Source organism: Dufourea novaeangliae, unplaced genomic scaffold (assembly GCF_001272555.1).
Source record: "Dufourea novaeangliae isolate 0120121106 unplaced genomic scaffold, ASM127255v1 scaffold22, whole genome shotgun sequence".
NCBI classification, from domain to species: Eukaryota; Metazoa; Arthropoda; class Insecta; order Hymenoptera; family Halictidae; genus Dufourea; species Dufourea novaeangliae.
The window spans coordinates 785,806-806,017 of record NW_015373898.1 but is presented as its reverse complement, the minus strand read 5'-3'; the positions used below and the strand labels follow the sequence as shown (position 1 = coordinate 806,017).

Sequence of the window (20,212 nt, the reverse complement as noted above, 5' to 3'; positions counted from 1 at the left end):
CTGCGAATTTGATGCATTTGTAGTACACACACTTATCGGAAACTCGGTAATAAGATTTTCATTTTGTTTACAACTTTATAGACTCCGGGACAGAGGAAACAAATCTCTGTTTGATTCCAATTCGCATAAAAATTTCTAACTGAATGAATATCCGTAGTTTAATCCATAAGAGCTTGCTCATAATCAAATCTTGGTCTGTCACAGCGTTGATTTACCACATTTTTAGTATCGAAGATCTACGATAATCCTACCTAATATAATAGATCCAGTGTTCAATATCTGTGATGAGACTGCGACGGTCTCCACTCAGGCGTGGAATTATCGTGATGATGATGATGATGATGATGATGGCGTTTCTTGTCAGAGATGCTGGCATGCTTGTTGGATGGGTAAGTGGCAACGTCGCTCACAACTAACTCCGAACCATCCCTTTCAGTGTTGTTGCCGCGATAATTTTCTCGGTATCCTGGTTCATCCAGGGTTTCCTTGCGACGGAGCGGTGGATGAGCAACTTTCTGACCAGCGGTCTCGTGCAGGTTCTCCCAAGCCTGTCTGTAATAGTGATTCAAGCCACCTCGACTTTCTGAAGAACTGCTTCCGAAACTAGCTACGGTGTTGCAGTCAGGAGATGCACGGTGTCTGTAGTGCTTACTACTTCTTCCACGATTCCTGTATGAGTAAAAAAATTAATTAATATACAATAAGTAACATCGTTGACATGAAGTTTTCATAGCTCGGCGTCATATAATTTTATTGGTAAGGCGTACGTTGTAAGTCATTTGCTTTTGGAAAAGTTATATTAACCCCTAGTAGCAGAACATATTGAATACATATTCATCCAATATTAAAAAGAGATTCAATCTCTTTTTAATATTTAAATATGCATACAATGTTTATTTCATATTACGACAAAAATATAGAATAAATATGTATTTAATATTGGAAACAAAATATTTTTTTCCGAATATACAAGAAATATTTATATTTTATTATGAAAAATTATCTTTCTCCAAATATAGAGTAGATATTCATTTACTATTAGAAAGAAAATATTTCTTTTGAATATATAAGAAATATTTGTTTCCACTCACTTTTCAGTATTGATTATTGCTAATTTGATCTGAAATTTGGAGGAAAGTGAAATATAATAATTTAACACATAAATGTGGTCCGAGTCTGTGCACGTGCGGAACACTTCTTTATGGTAAGAATCGTCACGGTCGGTGAAATCGGTCGGGGCTGGTCATGGTAGTGTAGCGATCATGTGGATCAGCGGAGACGGTACACCTTGAAGGTTTTATACACCCGCAAAAAAAAAAATAAAACGGTAGGTGAAGGGTATAGGTATTTCTTCCAATTAATTCTATCATGTTGTCATAGCTTACTTATGTAGTACAATATATTTAAAGTCGATTTGCCTGAGTCATTTTGTAGCGAACCCTAATATTAAATAAACGGTAGCGAAAAATTTACGAAGCCGAACGAAAGTGTTTAATAGAGTAGGAAGGTATAATCACGGAGAAGATTAACTTCGGATGCGTGAAACGGCGTATGAAAATTATTTTAATTTTTTTAAAACATTCTTTTCACACTTTCAGTATTTACTTACTATTGTCTAAATATTCACTCATATTTTTTAAATATTTCTTTTATATTCTATGAATATTTAGTATTTGTAAACATTCATTTTATATTTCCTTTATATGTATAGAATATTTGGATTCGATATTTATTTCATATTAAAAAGTGTGGCTAAAAAAATATTTTTTTAATATTTGAAAAACATATTTAAGTAACATTTCTGTACTAGGAATTTCTGTAATAGGGACGTCTCCCCAACATTACAGTTAGCTTGATTCGGGATCAAATAAGGCGATGCATTCACATTAATGCCAGTGTGTTTGCCTCTATTCTGTATTTAATTGAAATTAAGAATATACAGGGTGTAACAAAGATGTTGCAAGACCCTGAAATGGGACACTCGTGAGGCGATTTGGAACGAATCTTTCCTTATACATATACATATATATAGGGTGGTCCACGCAACGTGCTCACCCTGAATAACTTCTACAGTCTGCATTGTATGAAACAAATTTTTCATAGACAAGTTATATGGTTTGGAGGAATATATTATATAATGCATATATTTTTTCGTAAGTGGAAGCATTTCTGAGTTTTGAAGGTCAATTTTGTTTTTTTAAATGGAATGCTATATTGTTTATGTTAAAATATTGAAGAGTGTTAAATTTGGAGTAAAAAAGTACTGAACTTTATTAGAAGTAAACTTAGTAATTAACAAATAATTTCATTTTGTGTCTTGAAAATGGTCTGTGCGTAATATCAAGTTGGAGATTCAATACCAGCAAAGATTTCCGTATGACATCTTCCATTCAGTAACGTAGGTGTTGGGAATGGTGTCCATTCACATTAATACACTGGTGTAATCTATTAATTAACGAGGATACTGCACTCTGAATTATTTCTGCAGCAAGCATACTGCATGCTACACGAATTCGTTCTTTCTTATTCTCTGGTGCTGTTGTTGGTTCACGATACACCATATCTTTTACTGTACCCCACATTATTTATTATTGTAGGTTTTATTTATAATTGCAGGTTTTATTAATTATTGCAGGTTAAAAATTAATATAAATAGTTGTTATAAATTAATTATTGTAAGTTAAACATTAGTATGAAGAGTAGCTATAAATTAATTAGTGTCGGTTAAAAATTAGTGTAAATAATAGTTATAAATGAATTATTTTGGGTGTTAGTTTTGTGTAACGTGTACAGTGGTAAACGCAACGGAGGAACCACGCGCGGGTCTAATTAATCGCGCAGTGTGTGAACATTTTTCGCGGACGAGACAATCAGTAGTGTACGTGCATGTCCGAATTAATTTCATGGATACTCGTGGACAGGACAATTGCTGTACGTGACAACCAGAGAGGGTATTAACCCTCTCTAATCGATAATATTCGTAAGAAGATATTTACATTTCTTGAGAATTTTATCGAATAATCAGAGTTAATGAGATACAAGTGGATTCGACTCAAATACCGCGGCCACAAGTTGTCGACATCTACCGGGAAAATAGACAACTGTTCTACCTACTTTTCCTGCACGTCGTTGAGTTTTTAGAGTGACTGCACGCCCCTTACGAACCTTGCCCCGCTGACACTTCCTGCGTGCGGATTATCATCATTTGGGTCAATTTTTAAACGCTTATAACTAAGAAACGAAGCATTGGCCGCAATTTCGTTATTTTTGATTTTCATCTTATTTTGCCCCAAAGAACTCCTTAAATTTTTTCCCACTAGTGGTCGAATACCCTTTGTATATACATATTTTTATTAAGTATTGTTTTTTACAAGAAATCTATAACCTTGTTGTAATTCTTTGATTTAATTTAATTTGTTAATCCGATATGTACATATTTCATGTCAACAATAATGTGGCCGATTAAAGCGGAGACCGATTATAGTGGGGCCAGATAATCCGGAGTCTACTGTAATTACTTACACTACAACTGCTATTGGTTTATTCTTCAGCAACCAAATACTGTACTTCAATTTGTAACACAAACGAATAGGAAGTGATAGTTTACGAAAAAATATTATAAAACCTTTTGTATGCAGAATTTAATGGTCTTTAATTTCTATCTTAATCATTTTTCAATAGGAATAACCGTTTTTGAGTTATTAACAAAAACCCACTTTTCTTAACCTTTGACCTCAGAAAAAGGGGGAAGCCGGGCATCCCATCGACGGTGATTTTTCAGATGCTCATACTCATCACTAATACAAGCGATTCATAAAGAGTCCAAACTATTTTTAGTTTTTTCACAGAAATTTCTAAAGGAATTTGAATACTGAATTGAATTTCTTCCCCTACCAATCTTTCGTTCACTCCGTGTGTCGTCGTAGGCAAAAGAAGCTTAGAATCCTGTTTCTGTTACTCCATGGGAATGGTGGACTGTCGTGAGGGGCAGCTCTTAGTACTAAAAAGCCAAGTTCGAAATCACTGGGTTATGCGAATGAAATAAAGTGAAAGAATGAAATCAACTCGTGGAACAGTTGAAGAACGCGCCTCTCAAATAGAACAACCCGTCACGTTAGACGTATTTCACGCGTATTTCAATATTCGTACACAATTTCGTCATTCTTGAGTTTTGTCTTAGTTTGGCATGTAAAATCGACCATGTGAAAAGTCCCTCATTTTCATTAACACCCTGTCTAGCATGGGTCTATAATATACGCTCTACCTCCGTGAACGCCCACTTTTCGATGATGTATACAGGGTGGTCCACGCAACTTGCACACCTTAAATAACTTCTAAAGTATGCATTGGATGAACAAATTTTTTATACAAAAGTTGCATGACTTGAAGGGATAAATTATATAGTGTGTATAATTTTTTTTGTGGTGGAGAAATTTCGGAGATTTCAAGGTCAACTTCGTTATTTTAAATGGAATGCTATATTTTGTGTACCAAAATATCGAAGAGTGTTGAATTCTAAGTAAAAAGTATTTGTATAATATATATATTGTATTAGCTCTGTACGGTCATAGCAATCGACCGTCCAAGAGCTGTAATTTGTACAACATTTCAAACCTCCCAATTAACTGTATACTCGGTTATACTGCTTTTGTGGAGCAGGACCCCAGACTGATTTTACAACTAGGCACTTTGCGGGTGACCGACGGCCCATTGATGAAACCGCAACCAGGGCCGTGCGTATCTTACAGATGTATATATGTATAAAAGCAGATATACTATTGGTAGTTAATTAACCCTCCGAGCACGGAACATGGTCACCGGTCCCTATGTCATTTCTGACCCCACACCGATATTCTACTACGACACAGCGACGGCGAAGCTCGAGCTCGAGGCCCTCACCGACACTGTACTAATACAGTGCCAGTAAGGCTCGAGCTCGAGACCCTCACCGATATTACTACGCAGTGGCGGTTGCTCGAGTTCGAGCTCGAGCCACCGTCCCCATGTATACAATGTAATGATTAGCTGGTTCCACATTACATTTGGATTTTCGTGATTCTTAGTACACTAACTAGAATAAAAATCTCGTGAATTATAAAACAAATTACACTAAAAACCAAATAAGACCATAACTGCGAAATGACGAATTTCGGTCTTGTTTTCGCATATTCCTTTCGGTTACCTTAGTTACCAACGTCTTAAACAATTGAGCATCATACATCGAGTGACTGTGAAGTACAAACGTGCCAATTCATAAGTATTCATATATTGAGAAATACTTCATTATGTCACCCGGTGTATGACAAATTCTATCGCCCATGTTACAGAGAGACCTCTGGTGCTCATCCCAGCTGCGCGAAGCAGTTATGGTCTTATTTGGTTTTTAGTGTATATTTATTAGTCAATACTTCTGCGGCATCTTGGCCCGGTCGTTCGCATGTAAACAAACATCGGTCGCTATGCGATTTACACGACAGCTCCGTCACTGCGTGCGTGTCTCTCTCGAAACCGCGCGTCCCCACTCCTGACTCTGTCATTGTGTGCGTGTCACTCTCGAGACCGCGTGTCCTCACTCCCGACTCTGTCACTGTGTGCATGTCGCTCTCGCGAACGCGTGACCCAGGGACCGTGCTCGGAGGGTTAAACAACTACAGTACAGAGACTAATGTTGGAAGTTACAGATACAAAACTGGCTAACTAACATTAACAAAAACGTGTACTGACAGTACCTAAGTAACAGTAGCAAATACATGAAGATAGAAAGCTACGGTTAAAAAAATGACAACCAATTAGTGTGTAAGATATTGAGGCTACTCGAAGAATCGAAGAAGCTACAAGGACTTCAAGTAGAGGTATAAATTCTTGGGTGCGTTTAAGAAGCCTGAATCAGTGAGCTGGTGAACGAGCTATCGCTATTAGTGCTAATTATAAACCTTGCTCGTTTACCTTGACTAGTGATCACTCGTGAGGGTGACGAATGGCGGTTGTAGTGGTGCCAGTTGATGTAGTGGTGGGCGGTAGTTGTGTGGAGGGTGAAGGCGACGGTGGTTGGGAGGCAATGGTCGCTGGTAACTAGAAGGATGGACTGGAGAAGTATCCAGCGCGATGAGCCGCAGAGAGACCGAAAGAATAAGGATGATCGGCGCCACGGCGAGCCGTCAAATCACGGCGCCCCAGGTGCTGGTCGGGGAAGGGCAGCGCCAGTAGCGTATACCAACGCGAGGGCATCCCGGTTTCACCTCTTCCAAGGCCACCACTACCGCCACCCCTCAACGCACCAACCCCACCAAGCCCCCTGCGACGCATTCCTCTGACGCTGCCGTTTCCGCTGCCGCTGGCCACCACAACGCAAATGGGCTCAGTGTTAATCTTAATTCTTGGTTGACCTTTTTTTCTATCTCGGCGTCATATGGTTATTACAGTAGAGACTTATGGGTGTAAGCTGCATCCTTTTCAAAAAGTTATCACAACGTTTCGCCAGTATTGCAGCTATTACTAATACACAAGTGTACCATACGATTGATGATAAAGTGAGTTATAATATTGGCGAAGCGTTAGGATAATTCTTTTTTATCTCGTTCTCACTTTGAAATCTTCCCTTGCTGAACTCATGGACACAGTTCAACTCTCACCTCAAAACTTTGAAAGGGCATGTCCTTTTCATGTTTATTAGTCATTGCGAATGCCTTGATACAATTTCATTCTATGTATATAAAAGAGAAGATTATTGAACTATACAACTGCAATTGAAAAAAGCCATACCATAACACTTGGTAGAACTTTAGAAGTTTTCGATTAATGTCTCTTTCACGTCATTTCTTGAGTGGGAATCGTTTCTGTGCACCCGCCAGAGAAAATATGCTCTTTGAAGATGGTTCATAATATCCATTGTGTAACTTTTGTTTTCAGCCAAATAAATGTGCATCTTGAGATAAATATTCTACATTTGTTTTTCGCAACAAACGTATCTTTCAGCGCCAAAGAAGTCGTAAAATTTACTACGTTTATTTCCATATTTTTTATTTCCATAGACTGGGGTCGGGTAAAAAAAGATCATTCCTGGTGATCTAGGCCATTCAAGGTCACTCAAGGTCTACTGCAAGAGAAAACAGATTATCTGAAAGGATTCTTCGAATACTTTCGTGTCTTCTCTGGTTATTGACATATCGCCCTTGTAGTCGCTAATAGGGGTCACGAGACATAAATATACATTCAATCACATAGTAAGCATATCTATATCCACAAATGTTATTAGTAGTATGACTACCGACTAGACAACAGTTTCGTAATATCCAATCTTAGTGTTCAATTTTCAAAAATGCGTTATACGATAGCAGAGAAACTGGAAATGGTTCTAATTTATGGTGAACGTCATAGAATCATAAGGGAAACGGTACGTGTGTATGGTGAAAAATTTTCCAATCGTAATAGACTTTCACTTTCTGTCTTCGCAAACATTATACAAAAATTTCGAGAAACTGGAAATGTGGATAACAAAATACGCAATCGAGCCAAAAGAGCAACTGATGATAGAAACACGGTAAACATTGTAGCAGCTGTAATACGAGAGCATGTTAGTACGAGGCAACTTGAACAGGAGAGTCGCATCAGTCGACGAAGTATTTTTCATATTTCGAAGTATATTTCACTTCATCAACAATTAAGTGAAAATGATTTCCAAAAACGTTTACAGTTTTGCGAATGAGGCCTACGAAACCTATAAGACGATGAAATGTTCTTAAATAAAATTTTGTTTACGGATGAGGCTACATTCACAAACCACGGAGAAGTTAACCGTCACAACATGCACTACTGGTCCGTAGATAATCTACGATGGCTGAGAAAAGTAATCAAACAGAGATCTTGTGTGTGCACCCGTCTGGTGCGGCCTTCTTCATAATAAAATAATTGGTCCATATTTTATTGAAGGCACGATAAATAGTCGTAAATATAAGAGAATCTTAAAAGACGTTTTGCCAGAATTGTTAGAGAACATTTCACTGGACATACGACAATCCATGTGGTTCCAACAGGACAGATGTCCTGCTCATTCAGCACGAAATGTTACAGAATTTCGGAACAAAACATTTGGAGATCGTTGGATTGGTCGATCAGGAAGTAACAAATGGCTGGCACGTTCTCTAGACCTGACGCCTTTAGATTTTGATTTCTGGGGAGAATTAAAGGAACAAGTATACCGCGAAAAACCAACAACCAAAGTTGACATGCAAGAACGTATAAGAAGAGCATGCTCTATAATAGATACAAATGAAATTTGTCAGGCAGTATCATCAGTATTGCCATGTTTTAGACTATGTATCGATATTTAAGATCGCCATTTTGAACACTTGTACTAGCAGTGAGTACGTGAATAACATGTTACATGTAAATCGTCAAAGTGTTCGAAGAGTGCTTTGAGATAATCTATTTTCTCTTGCTTAAGTTGACCTTGAATGACCTTCATATAGGTCATGGTATTCGTCTTAAAGCACTCTATCAGAATGTAAGTAAAAAACTATACCGTTCCATTTAAAAAGACAGAGTTGACCTTCATATCTCCTTGACACCTCCACGTATCAAAAAATTAGTAACATCAGATTATGAGCCCCTCGATACCAAATAAGTTTGATCTGATGTATTTTCTTCCATCTCTAAAAACAAGCGAGTTATTTACGTGACCTGTTTTAAATGCTCCACTCTGTACAGTAAATCCTCGATGAGTGTGAGCCGGCTCCTCCACGATAAGTGTGAAGTTGTCATCCCCACCACTATAATATTTTGTCCGGGGCGCTGCGACGGCTTCTCTTTCACGAGTCGATGGCTAAACGAGGGGACCAAATGCAACGATGAAACTTTCTGTTTTTGGTTCTTTGTTAACGAAACTTTTACGAACATATTCGTGAGATTTTTCTGATTAAAATGATACCAAACACGATATAATTTGGACCATGTTTATTAGAAGCGATAATGAAAGAATATGAACTATTAACACTTTCTACATGAGTAAATATGATACAAATTATGTCGTATTTGGTATCATTTTAATCAGAAAAATCTCAACAATATATTAGTATGAGGTTCATTAACAAAGAATCGAAAATAAAATAGTTTCATCGTTGCATTAGTGTTGTCTCACCGATATCCGATCAAAATCTTTTTTTGACTCTTGAATGAGAAGCCGATTAGATGGACCGCACCGGGGGAATGTACGACGATTAGTCAGTACAATCGGACTGTGTGGTCGGTTATAATGTAAACCATTGGCCGGCGAGAGCGTCGCAGGCGGGTCACGCAGACGAGTCGTTTTTCACTCACGTGTCCTTTTCTATTGTCGTTATTCAGAATACTACAAAGGCGAGTTGCGGAGGCTCGAGCTTCGGGCAAAAAACATATTTACGAGGGTCATAAGCGTGTCACATATTCCACGATTATTGTCCCGGCGTGGACCCGACTTCGAGACAATATTCGCGAGGTCCCTGTACTAATCTCCTTAATTTATATGTTCCAGATGAATCTCATGATTCCATTCCTCCTTCTATTATCCCTCCTGGTACCGAGTGGTTACTATAATAATCAACCACTTATTAATTGAAGTGGAATTTTCTATAACAAAAAGGGTATTGCCCAACTTACAAATTCTAAATTAACGTTACTGACTCATATTAACATTACTTATCAAGATGATGCTACTGGTATATTACGTGAATATTTTGTAAGAACTCAAACTTTTTTTAGTGTTTCTGCAGTTCCTACGGCACACGCACTAATAATACGTCCTCGCGTATCTTCGACCGTCGTCGGTAGCTCGCGATAAACTTCATTTTTTAATGTTCTCCAAAGGAAATAATCGAGCGGCGTTTAATCTGGCGAGCGAGTTGGCCTTGCAATGTTTCCGCCACGTTCGATCCAACGATTAGGAAACATCCTATTTAACATTTGCCGCGATTGCCGAGCATAATGTGCTGGACTATCACGCCGTCCTGTTGAAACCATATTATTCGACGTATTAGACACGGTACATTTCCTAATAGGCGTGGTAGTGTTTCGGACAAAAATGTGGAGTATGTTTGACCTGTTAATGATCTTTCAATGAAGTACGGTCCAATGACTCGGTGACCAATTATGCTGCACCAAACATTCACTTTCCACTGATATTGGTGGTCAATTTCACGAATCCACTGTAGATTCTCTGTTGCCCAATAATGTATATTTTTTGTATTAATATCTCTGCAATTTGTGAACGTAGCTTCGTTAGGCCATAAAACAGTTTGTACTAATGTACCATTCGAATCTTCCATCTGGCGTAACTACCAATCACAGAATTGTACGCGCTTCTCAAAATCTCGTCCATGTAGCTTCTGATGTATTGATAGGTGATAAGGATGAAAGTTATCCGAATGAAGAATACACACAACATTGCTTCGACTAATGCCCGAACCACGCAAAATCTGCCGTTTACTGATATGTGGGTGATGGGAAACAGCTGCTAAGGTAGAAATAGGACATCCTTCATCATTTACAATTTTACGACAGTTACGTTCCTGTACGTTAACACTGCCATGTTCTTGGAGCTTTTTACTAAGCCTTAAAAAGGTAAAATGTGATGGCTAATTTCAATCTGGATACTTAGTTTGGCGTAATTCTTACTATGGTCTGTTTTTCGAAAGATGATGCCTGGGAGGTAGGCCCGAGTTTTTGCGGTATTGCCGCGATCGCGAGACACCTACGGCACTTGTGTCTCTCTCACTCTTCGCGTCTTGGCCAATGACGTGCGACCGTCGACGTGCATCCTCGTGTACGGTCGTCTGTCTCCATCGCACGTATTACAAACCTGTCGAGAAGGACGTACCTACAATCTCAAAGAATGGGGACTGCGTTTGGCACGTGCCTGTCAATCATCCATTGTCTGGAAATGGTGGAGAATGTTGACGAGACGCTGAACGTTTTCACACGTCAAGAGTTAAAATACATGAATAAGAAAAAGTTTATTTCTTTTGAAAGAATGTATTGTACCCAAATATTGAGCAACATATTAAAAGGGGATTAAATTTATACGTAGGTTATTAAACGCTGCACGTGGAAATTGCAGGGTAAAGAAGGAAGTTGGTTTACCGAGCGTCTGAGCGAGAGGCTCTCGTGCCGAAGTGCTAGAGGTTGGAAAGAGACCAACAGTGGCAATGAGACCGTCACAACGTCGCACGAAATACGTAGCTCACGTTGGATCCCCGCCAGACCACGCGCCGAGGCAGGCCAACTTCCCAGGCATCATCTTTCGAAAAACAGACCATAGGCTGGCAAACTCGCGCTCTGATTGGTCAGGGTTTTTCGTTAATATCTCGGTAACGAAGCCTCAGATTACATTGTTGCTAAGGAAAAACTTGTTCCAATTCACCCCCCGAGTGCCCCCTTTCCGGATCGGACAACATTTTTGTTACACCCTGTATGTATATAATTTATAATTCAGTGCTATACATTGCAACTTTAGCATAATATGTAATACTCAGCTAGAAACAAACCCACAAAGGCACACTTTTAAACTTTTACCGCTTGAAGTGTGATGAATTCTTATAGTTACGAGACCCATACTAATAATCCTAGTAGCTCCCTGAAATGAAATAGGCTCAGGTTTTTTCAAGACCTTTGTGATAAAATAGACACAAGTTCGTCCACATAACAAACTCAAACCAAAATTGCCATTCCTTCTTGGTCTTCGCAGTTACTCAGCCCTGACTCGTAACAACGCAATCAAAATCGATAATACATCGATGTAATTGGCACCCATTTTTTACACAGGGTGATCCTGTCGCTGTGCAAATCAAATACCGTACCGCTCTATAAATACCGCCTTATGAGCGCGTGTGTTTGGCCCTAGGGCGTCATCAACAGTGAGGACGGTCGACAGATTACATATGCCGACGCTACGGTTTTTTAGAGCGGCATTACCTTGGGTTGGTTTGTTGTTTTGTATGTTTTTCGAGCATTCTTGGACACTAACCGTGGAATTGAAAAGAACTTCTCATAATCATTGTTACGTATCGAGAACAATTTTCATTTCTTAAGGGGTCATGCTCAGTCAGAAATTTTCAAAAAATCGATTTTTCACTTTCTACAATTTCTTTAAGTACATCTCGAGAATATTCTGTGCAAGTTTCAAGGTAATCCAATTAAAAATGACAGAGTTACAGGCGTTAAAAAATGAACATTTTATATACGTGTAAGCTTGACTTGAAACTTTAAACGCGTTTTTCTCGAAACTACATTTTTCAAATCGGTGATCAATATTTCCCGAAAACTATGGTGTCGATTTACATGAAGCCTTTTGCGCCTTATTTCAAATCAGAAAAACTTGTTCTTGAACGAAGGATTCTTTTGTTAGATTCGTCCGCACAGGTTACTACACTGATAGACCATATTCATTAGAAAACCTACACTCGCCGATATAACCTATACTCAGCCGACCTCTCGCGCTGCTCGCGACCTTGGCTCGTAACAGAATTGTCAGTTTGAAACAATTTAAATGTTCAGTGCATGAATATAGATGACTTGTGAATGTGAAGCCACAAGATTTTTATTATTATGATTTTACAAGATTTAGAACACTTTTAAAAAAATATTGAAGAATCACCAATAAAAAAAAGCTTAAAGTATGTTTAAATAGACCTTGCCTTACCTTCAAGTACTGTTTCATGTGTTTAAAATACTTCCATATTTGGGAAAGTGTTCTAAACCTTATAAAAACATAATGATACAAATCTGTAAGTTAATTAAAATATGTATTTGTTCTTTAGTGGCTTCACATTCACAAGTCATCCATATTCATGCCCTGAAAGTCGAAATTATTTAAAACTGACAGTGTTCAAGAGAAGTTCTCTGCAATTTCGTGATTAGTGTCCAAGAATGCATGAAAAACATCACACATTATACATACAGGGTGATCCTCTCGCTGCGCAAACCAAAGGCTGTGCTGCTCTAAAGAACCGCCGTGTCAGCACATGTAACTGTCGACCGATTCTCACTATTGATGATGCCTCAGAGCCACACACACACGCGTCGACATGGTGGTTTTTTAGAGTGAAACGGCCTTTGATTTTCGCAGCGAAAGGATCACCCTGCATAAAAAAAGGTGTCAATGACATCGATGTATTATCAATGTCCATTGCGCATAGCTACGACACTGGCACGTCGAAGCAGGCGAAGATTGCCGAATCTGATACTGTGTGGCAAATTCGTGCTGGACAAAGAACTTTTCATAAAAATGCAAAAATAGCGCGTAGAAAGTACGCGCAGCGAATCTTTTTTAATCTTGGACGTCCGTTTACAGCCATTAAAAACTACAAAATTTAATAACTGTATACACTGCTATAATCAGGAAACTCGCCTCTATATTTGAAGACTAAACTGAACTTTCTAGCGTTTTTAGTTTTCACGTAATACGCCAGTTTAGTCCGAAATCGTGCGTTTTTACAAAAATTCGCGTCATTCAAAAATTGAGGGCGATAGAGTAATTTTGCTTGCGGATTCGTGTTTAGGACGAGGTACTTTACAAGGGCCACCCAGTGGATATTGCAAAACGAAACCAAGGTTAACATATGTTGGACGGTGTAATTATCACCTCTTAAACGAACTAGTTCTACTTTTTCCTGGAGGCTTAACGATATTTTCAAAAATTGAGTGTACTAGTACAACGTTGGAAATCACACACTGAATAAAATAACACCGTCAGAACACAAAATAGAAAAAAATGCAATAGGCACTTCCCTTTTTCACTTTTGAACTATTTGACTTGCTGAAGGCATGTATTAAACTGACTGTTCGCAGCTAAAGCTATTAATGCAAGAGGCATCAGGAAAGATAAGAGGTTCGAAATCTGTTCATATTTATAGTGTATAGTTTAGGTACATTGGCGTGACTCATAAGCTCTAACTTATGACTTACTACACGGAATCCCATCAATAGCAGATCGTTGAATTTGTCTCAAAACCCACTGTTATATTACAAAAAAATATATGATCTCATGTAAAAAAAGGTAACGATCTCGAAATCGCTGTCAACACTCCACCTACAAAATTACCATTAGTACGTGTACCACATAATATACCCCTTTATACCAAGCAACTTTTATGAGAACATTTTTTTTTATACTTCAATACCTTGTGAAATATTCCACCGTACTCAATGAAATGGAACACCTTGTATATACAAATTTATATCATATACTAAGCGTACCAGTAAATAATTCTTTATATTTTATACATATACGATTTATTTCAAAGGAAGTTTAAAGTTTGTTACCATCTTATAACTGCTTATTGACATTGTCAAATACACTACATATACTCATTTTTTAAAGAAAAGATTTTAGAGCCATTTTATCTTTTTCATAATTTTCATTAAAAAAAAAAAGTATTGGATTATGTATTGGTATACTGTGTATCTACACTAGCTGGCAGGATACTAGACAACAGATGATCTAATTGCCAACTTATGTCAGAGTGAAATAGGGTGGTGAACTTGTATCTATACACATTTACGAACAAAAGAAAATATTCTATAAGATGTAAGGATACTAATATTCACAGGGACTTTTATTTTCAATGTTTCTGTAAAAACAATCTGATAGTTTAAACTAAAGAACAAAGCGCGGATTTGAATTCAATATCTGAAATTAACTGCAAAAAGGAATTAGGAAACAGTGTATAATAAATAATATTGCATTAAGAGAGATTCTATTGGAAGAATAGAACAATATTTACTAAAAGTTAGATTAAAGGCTCTATCATTTGAGTGTGCCACTAGTATCTTTGTCTTATAAAGTTTACAAGAAACATATTCGTGTCAGATAAGCGAAAAGGTTCGTGTGGTTTTTTTGAGCGGTCACTTCCACGTTTCGTGTCAGAATGTTTTATTATGCTTTAGTGCTTTTACACGCCGCAGGCCTAGAAAAATTCGGAATGTGTCAGTTACCACAGAGAACTCGTGGCCAGCATATCTTTTTTGGTGCAAACTCGCTATAAAATGTTTGTTGCTAATGCTGTCATTTATGCGCGTTTTTTTACAAGTTCAAATTTAAATCGACGACTACTATGGTAGCCCAGAAGATTTGTACGACATAACAAACTGTGTGCAAGTGAACATAGTGCAGAAAAAAGTTGCTCAAAAAATTCAAAGTGGGAGATAGGAGACTGAAAGTTGACCCGTGGAAGGGTGTCCATTATTAACGATGACGAAAAATATGTGCAAAATGCTCACCACGAGGTTTTATGTTCATCAGAGTTTCAACGTGTGCAGGAAGAATTGCGAAAAAAGTAGCTGGCATTGGTAAACCGTAAGGGCATTTTCTTTCTGCAAGGCAACGCAAGTCACACTGGCGAATATTTCGGAACATTGTTGCAAAACTTTAATTTTTCTCCATATTCTTCAGACCTATCATCGAACAAAATTATTTAACAGAGAGAAAAACTATAAACGAGGACGATGTACAATAAAAAGAAAACTACAACAGATCTTTTCATAAAAAAAAAGACACATTTTTATAATAACAGAGCATGAAAGTTTGTATTGCGTTGGAAAAAAATTGTCAAGCGGTGACTGCTTGAACGACCGAAAGGATTGAAATGATTAGAAGACATGTGGACATTTAAAAGTTACGAAAACCGCACAAACTTTTTTGGTTATCTGACATTTTCGATACGCACAATTTCATTAACGCGGTGACTGCCATGGAGCCATTAAATTATACGAAGAAATATTCAATTTTGAAACAAAAGCATTTAGTATCTCATAAATATAAAATTAGTAGTACAGTAATAAGAAAAGTAATGAGTATTCAAGTCAACGTGTGAAGACTTATATCGTTATGTAATAAGAAAGACCTAAACAAATGTACATATTTTATTATGATATTGTCCCAGTAGTAAAAACTGATGCAGTCAACGTGTTAATGTTACTGCTTTCTATCACGTATTAAACTAGAACTAATAGAATATTTGAATTTCCATCCTTATCCTGTTATGTCAATATTTTAGTCCAGCACTGTATAACAATAAATATATATATGTGTATTTGCATTTCTCTATCATCTCCTGACAGTTTCGAGCTGCGTACAAGCAAATAATGTAACGATAAAGGCATTTAGCTGAGTATTATGAAGCAGGATGCTGTCTTACCGAGACAGACAATTATGCTGGCATTAACAGGCGTTACTTTCGGAGCATTCTGATGAATGTGACCACTAGGCAACGGATATTCATGCAATCTACAGAAATTAGAATGAAACAGAAGCTGGTTTAATCTCCGAAAAGTTTTGTCAAGTTACCAATAAACAAAAAGTTTCTTTAATTTTCATCAAATCCTGCACTACACTACAAAGTGTATGGTATTATTATCGGAGTACAGTACATAAAGTCCGCAGCCTATCGATCACAGAAACCGGAAGCAGGCAGACCGAAGGCTGCCAGTCTGTGTTTGAATGATTAACGAATTTACCTGCGTATAAGTATCACAACCGTAGTAATCACAGCGGCGAGGAATACGAAACCACCAAAGACACTCAGCGCGATCACAGCGCCCAGATTTAATTTTGCTTGATGGGTGTTATGCGGTTGATTCGCGCTATCCACTCTGAATGGACCGGATGGCTCCAGCACGCCGGTCCCGATGCCAACCTGTGCGTTGTCTACGCCGCTCCCGGATATCTCGTTATCCTGAGGATGATCGCTGCTGTCATCGTTCAGTATAGTTGTAGACGAGCCCGGCCTTTGTAGACCGCTGATCGGCTTTTTCTGAACGGTTTCCCTGACTGTAGCTGGTAATTCACCGGTACTGGCAGCTTTCCGGGTAGGAAAGACTGTGGTGGTGGTCGTGGTAGTCGTTGACAAGGTTGTCGGTCGCACCTTAGGCGGTAGGAACGTGTGACGTGTTCTAGCCGTAGTTGATCGCACTGTTATCTTGGGGGGGACGGTAACCGTGCTTTGAGGCTCCTCTGTAATATAGAGATTATATAAGTACATAATTATGCAATTATAATCCTAAGAGCATATGCTGTTCCCTCACGCTGAATAGTAAAAGGTCAGTGTTCCTTAACTATTCTGCATTTTATTACCCCTGTCAAAAATTATTTAATGGAATTGAATTAGTAAAAGTGATTGACATGAGAATGTCAATAATTTCACTAAGTCTGTAAAAAATAAGCTGAATCAACGAGTCATTTGAACTTTCGTGGCACATTAATATAGAAATGAATATCATTCTTCTTGCAAAAATATGTAATAACAAGGCTAAGCAGTCATTCAGGGAAGCTTACAGTCCCAGGCGACCAAAACTACAGACTACTCTTTCCTTTTTTGTTCAGAAAATGATAAGTATATAGGTATTTTAATACTTCTTAAAACTATCTACTCAGATTATTAGAAGGAAAGTGTAAATTCTATATTTTAACAATCTCATTACAAACGTTATTTTCGTAACAAAATGCAGAGACTCAAAGGTTTGTTTTATATGATCTAATCAGTACTACATAGTATTGAAATAGTTATAGTGTGTACCCGTGCAGGTAGGTGCGACATGATCATACAGTCCAGTAGGTAGACATAGTATTTGTCTGAAACCATTGAGTCTGTAGCCCTTCTCGCAGGTATACGTGACGATACTGCCAACGAGAAGGCTTCGATTCTGACTCGCCTTTCCTGGAATCTTCTCAGTTTCGTCGATCTCATCGATCTGGATGTGACTGTATGGAACAGGTGTCGGAGGATTGCATAAAATAGGCTCGCAACGCGGCGGTGGTCCGTTCCAACGTTCGTCGATGTCGCAAGTCAATCTTGCACGTCCTACGATAAAAGAAAATCACAATTAACCCGATGTATTATGGAATACCAATTTCTTATCGGCAGCTTAGAAATGACTCGAGAATTCCAATCTTCTTGCGAAAGCAATAACGATCAGCTTAATTTACATATGCTATTAACAGTATAATCATTCTAAATTCAAGGAAAGTTACAAAATCTATTTTGTTTTAAATAGCGAAATGGTTCAGCAAACACGCGGTGCCGATAGTGATGGCCATGCGCGCCTAGCGCTTCCGTTACGCTGAGCGGCATGTAAGACGACCGTCGTCATTGAGTACCACTGTCACCGCCGCGTGTTTTGTTGAACTATTTCGCTTCCCTCTTTAAAACAACGCAGATTTTGTAACTTTCCTTGACACTTTCCTGAGAAGAAAGGTCTGCTCTATCGCGTCCTATGGTTAGATAGTCTTCTACACCTTTAGTTTTTGAAATAAATTAAAGAGTATCAGCAAGAAGGGTCTGCATTTTCGGTGTGCTTTTTACTTTGAACATTATTTAAACATATTTAGATGTCTATAATCTAATAACAATTTATATCATTTTGTTCGCAAGACTCCAGAGAATTAATTCGTGTAAAAAGGAACTGAATAACTATTACTGTCAAAGCACAACACAGCTCCAAATTTGAAAGTTTGCAATTTTTTCAAATTTGATATTTTCAAAAACTGGACCTGATTGAAATAAACGGTTTGCAGATCCGTATTTAGCTCATAAAGATCTATCAGAAACGCTTATTGACAATTGCCAAAAAATTTAGGTTTTGAACAGGGTAATTAGTACAACCCTTAACTTATTATTCTGAATGGAAAGTTAGTCCGTCTTTGGTGAAATGTCTCTGTACCACAAAAATTTTACAAAGATGGTATTTAAAAACTCGTGGAACGATGGGAAATAAATTACATCCACCAAGAGAGTCTGGGTTTTCTCTTCATCAACGAGCAACGACCACCATCCCTCGTTACAGTAATGATTTAGAGGATAGTAGTGTTATACGGTCATTACATCAGGACAGATATTGATGTAACACATATAATGATAAATACGGTAATGAGGGGTATAATAAATACGATACGATGAGAAAAACAAACTCAGTCACTATGCCATTATATTATGTTGTATTTTTACAGGGATGGATCAGGAATGGTTAATAGGAATCTGCTTATGTCATTAGATTTATTTCTCTGATACATAAGTATCATATTCTTTTTTCCATTAAAATTTTCTACTATTATATTTGCAAAAGCAATAAAGAAATTTACTTGCTTCACCAAGCACAGTCGGTATAGAACAGAAGAAGCGATTCCCCCAGCGATTACGGTTTTATGTTAATCTATCTAATCCAAAATTAATTCTTACCTGTCATCTCGTACCCTTCTTCGCAGGAATAAAACACCTGGCTGAGATAGGTCACGGTATTATTAATGAGCGTGTACCCTCCATGTTTCACGTTCGCTGGATAGCCGCACTCGATGCCTGGAAACAAGCCACGTTTGATTCAACATCCAGCAGAACTTGTAAGGATTAAAAGTGCGTCTGACATCGCGAGTTACTTACTTTTACAGATCGGTGGAAACTCGTTGTAGAAACCGGTGTCGAGGCAGGTCCGAGTCGACGGTCCTATAAGAAGGCTACCCGCGTTACAGGTATACTCCACCGTTGCTCCGACTTCATACGTGCTCGCTGAACTCCGATCTGTTGGCGTGGTCACGGTCATTGTCGAGTTCGGCGGCTGTTCTGGCCTACCACACGCTCGTGGTTCTAGAAGGAAACAATTCTCCATTTTAGTTTCTGTCGTCATTTTCTGTCATATACATACAGGGCGAATAGCTCGCTGCTATGGTCGAGGGGCAAGCGTCTGTTTTGTCATTTAAGAGTCGCAGGCTACTCCTGCTGAGCAGTCTGTGTGCGTGACGGAGACAGAGAGAGTGTCGGTTCTTGCTCTGTTTCTGTCACACGCATAGGCAGTAGGGGTGTGCGAGTACTTGTAATTTACAAGCTGAGCCGAACTCGGTTCGATTGCTCGAGTCGAGTCGAGCGTTTGAATTTTCCGAGCTACTTGAAATCAACGAACTGTTTGAAAAAAATGCGAGCTACTTGAGAAACTCAAACGGCTCGAATATTCGAGCTCTCGTAAAGACTTCTATTTACTTAAAAATGAATTTTCAGCCTGTAAATGTTCGAATTATTCGAATATATTCGAACAGATCTCTTACTTTCGAGTTACCTGTAAATATTCGAACTGCTCGAATTACACGGAGCAGATAAAAGAAGAAAATTTTATTCAACGCTACGACTAAAACACTTTGAATAAAAAAAGTATCTTCTATTCGTCGGATAATTCTCATCGAATAAATTTATTCATTCGA

At 38.2% G+C, this 20,212-nt stretch overlaps 1 protein-coding gene across 1 annotated transcript in view; it reads right to left on the bottom strand.

The window, feature by feature from the left end:
- Nucleotides 1–272: 272 nt before the first annotated feature.
- The window catches only part of LOC107193393, a 38,074-nt gene continuing 18,134 nt past the window's right edge, over nucleotides 273–20,212 (bottom strand). Inside the window, exons 7-11 of the mRNA XM_015582833.1 lie at nucleotides 19,401–19,604; nucleotides 19,203–19,319; nucleotides 17,544–17,828; nucleotides 16,486–16,981; nucleotides 273–669 (exon numbers count right to left, since the gene is read on the bottom strand). Of these exons, the coding sequence (XP_015438319.1) occupies nucleotides 273–669; nucleotides 16,486–16,981; nucleotides 17,544–17,828; nucleotides 19,203–19,319; nucleotides 19,401–19,604 (1,499 nt within the window). The remainder of the gene's footprint in view (nucleotides 670–16,485; nucleotides 16,982–17,543; nucleotides 17,829–19,202; nucleotides 19,320–19,400; nucleotides 19,605–20,212) is intronic.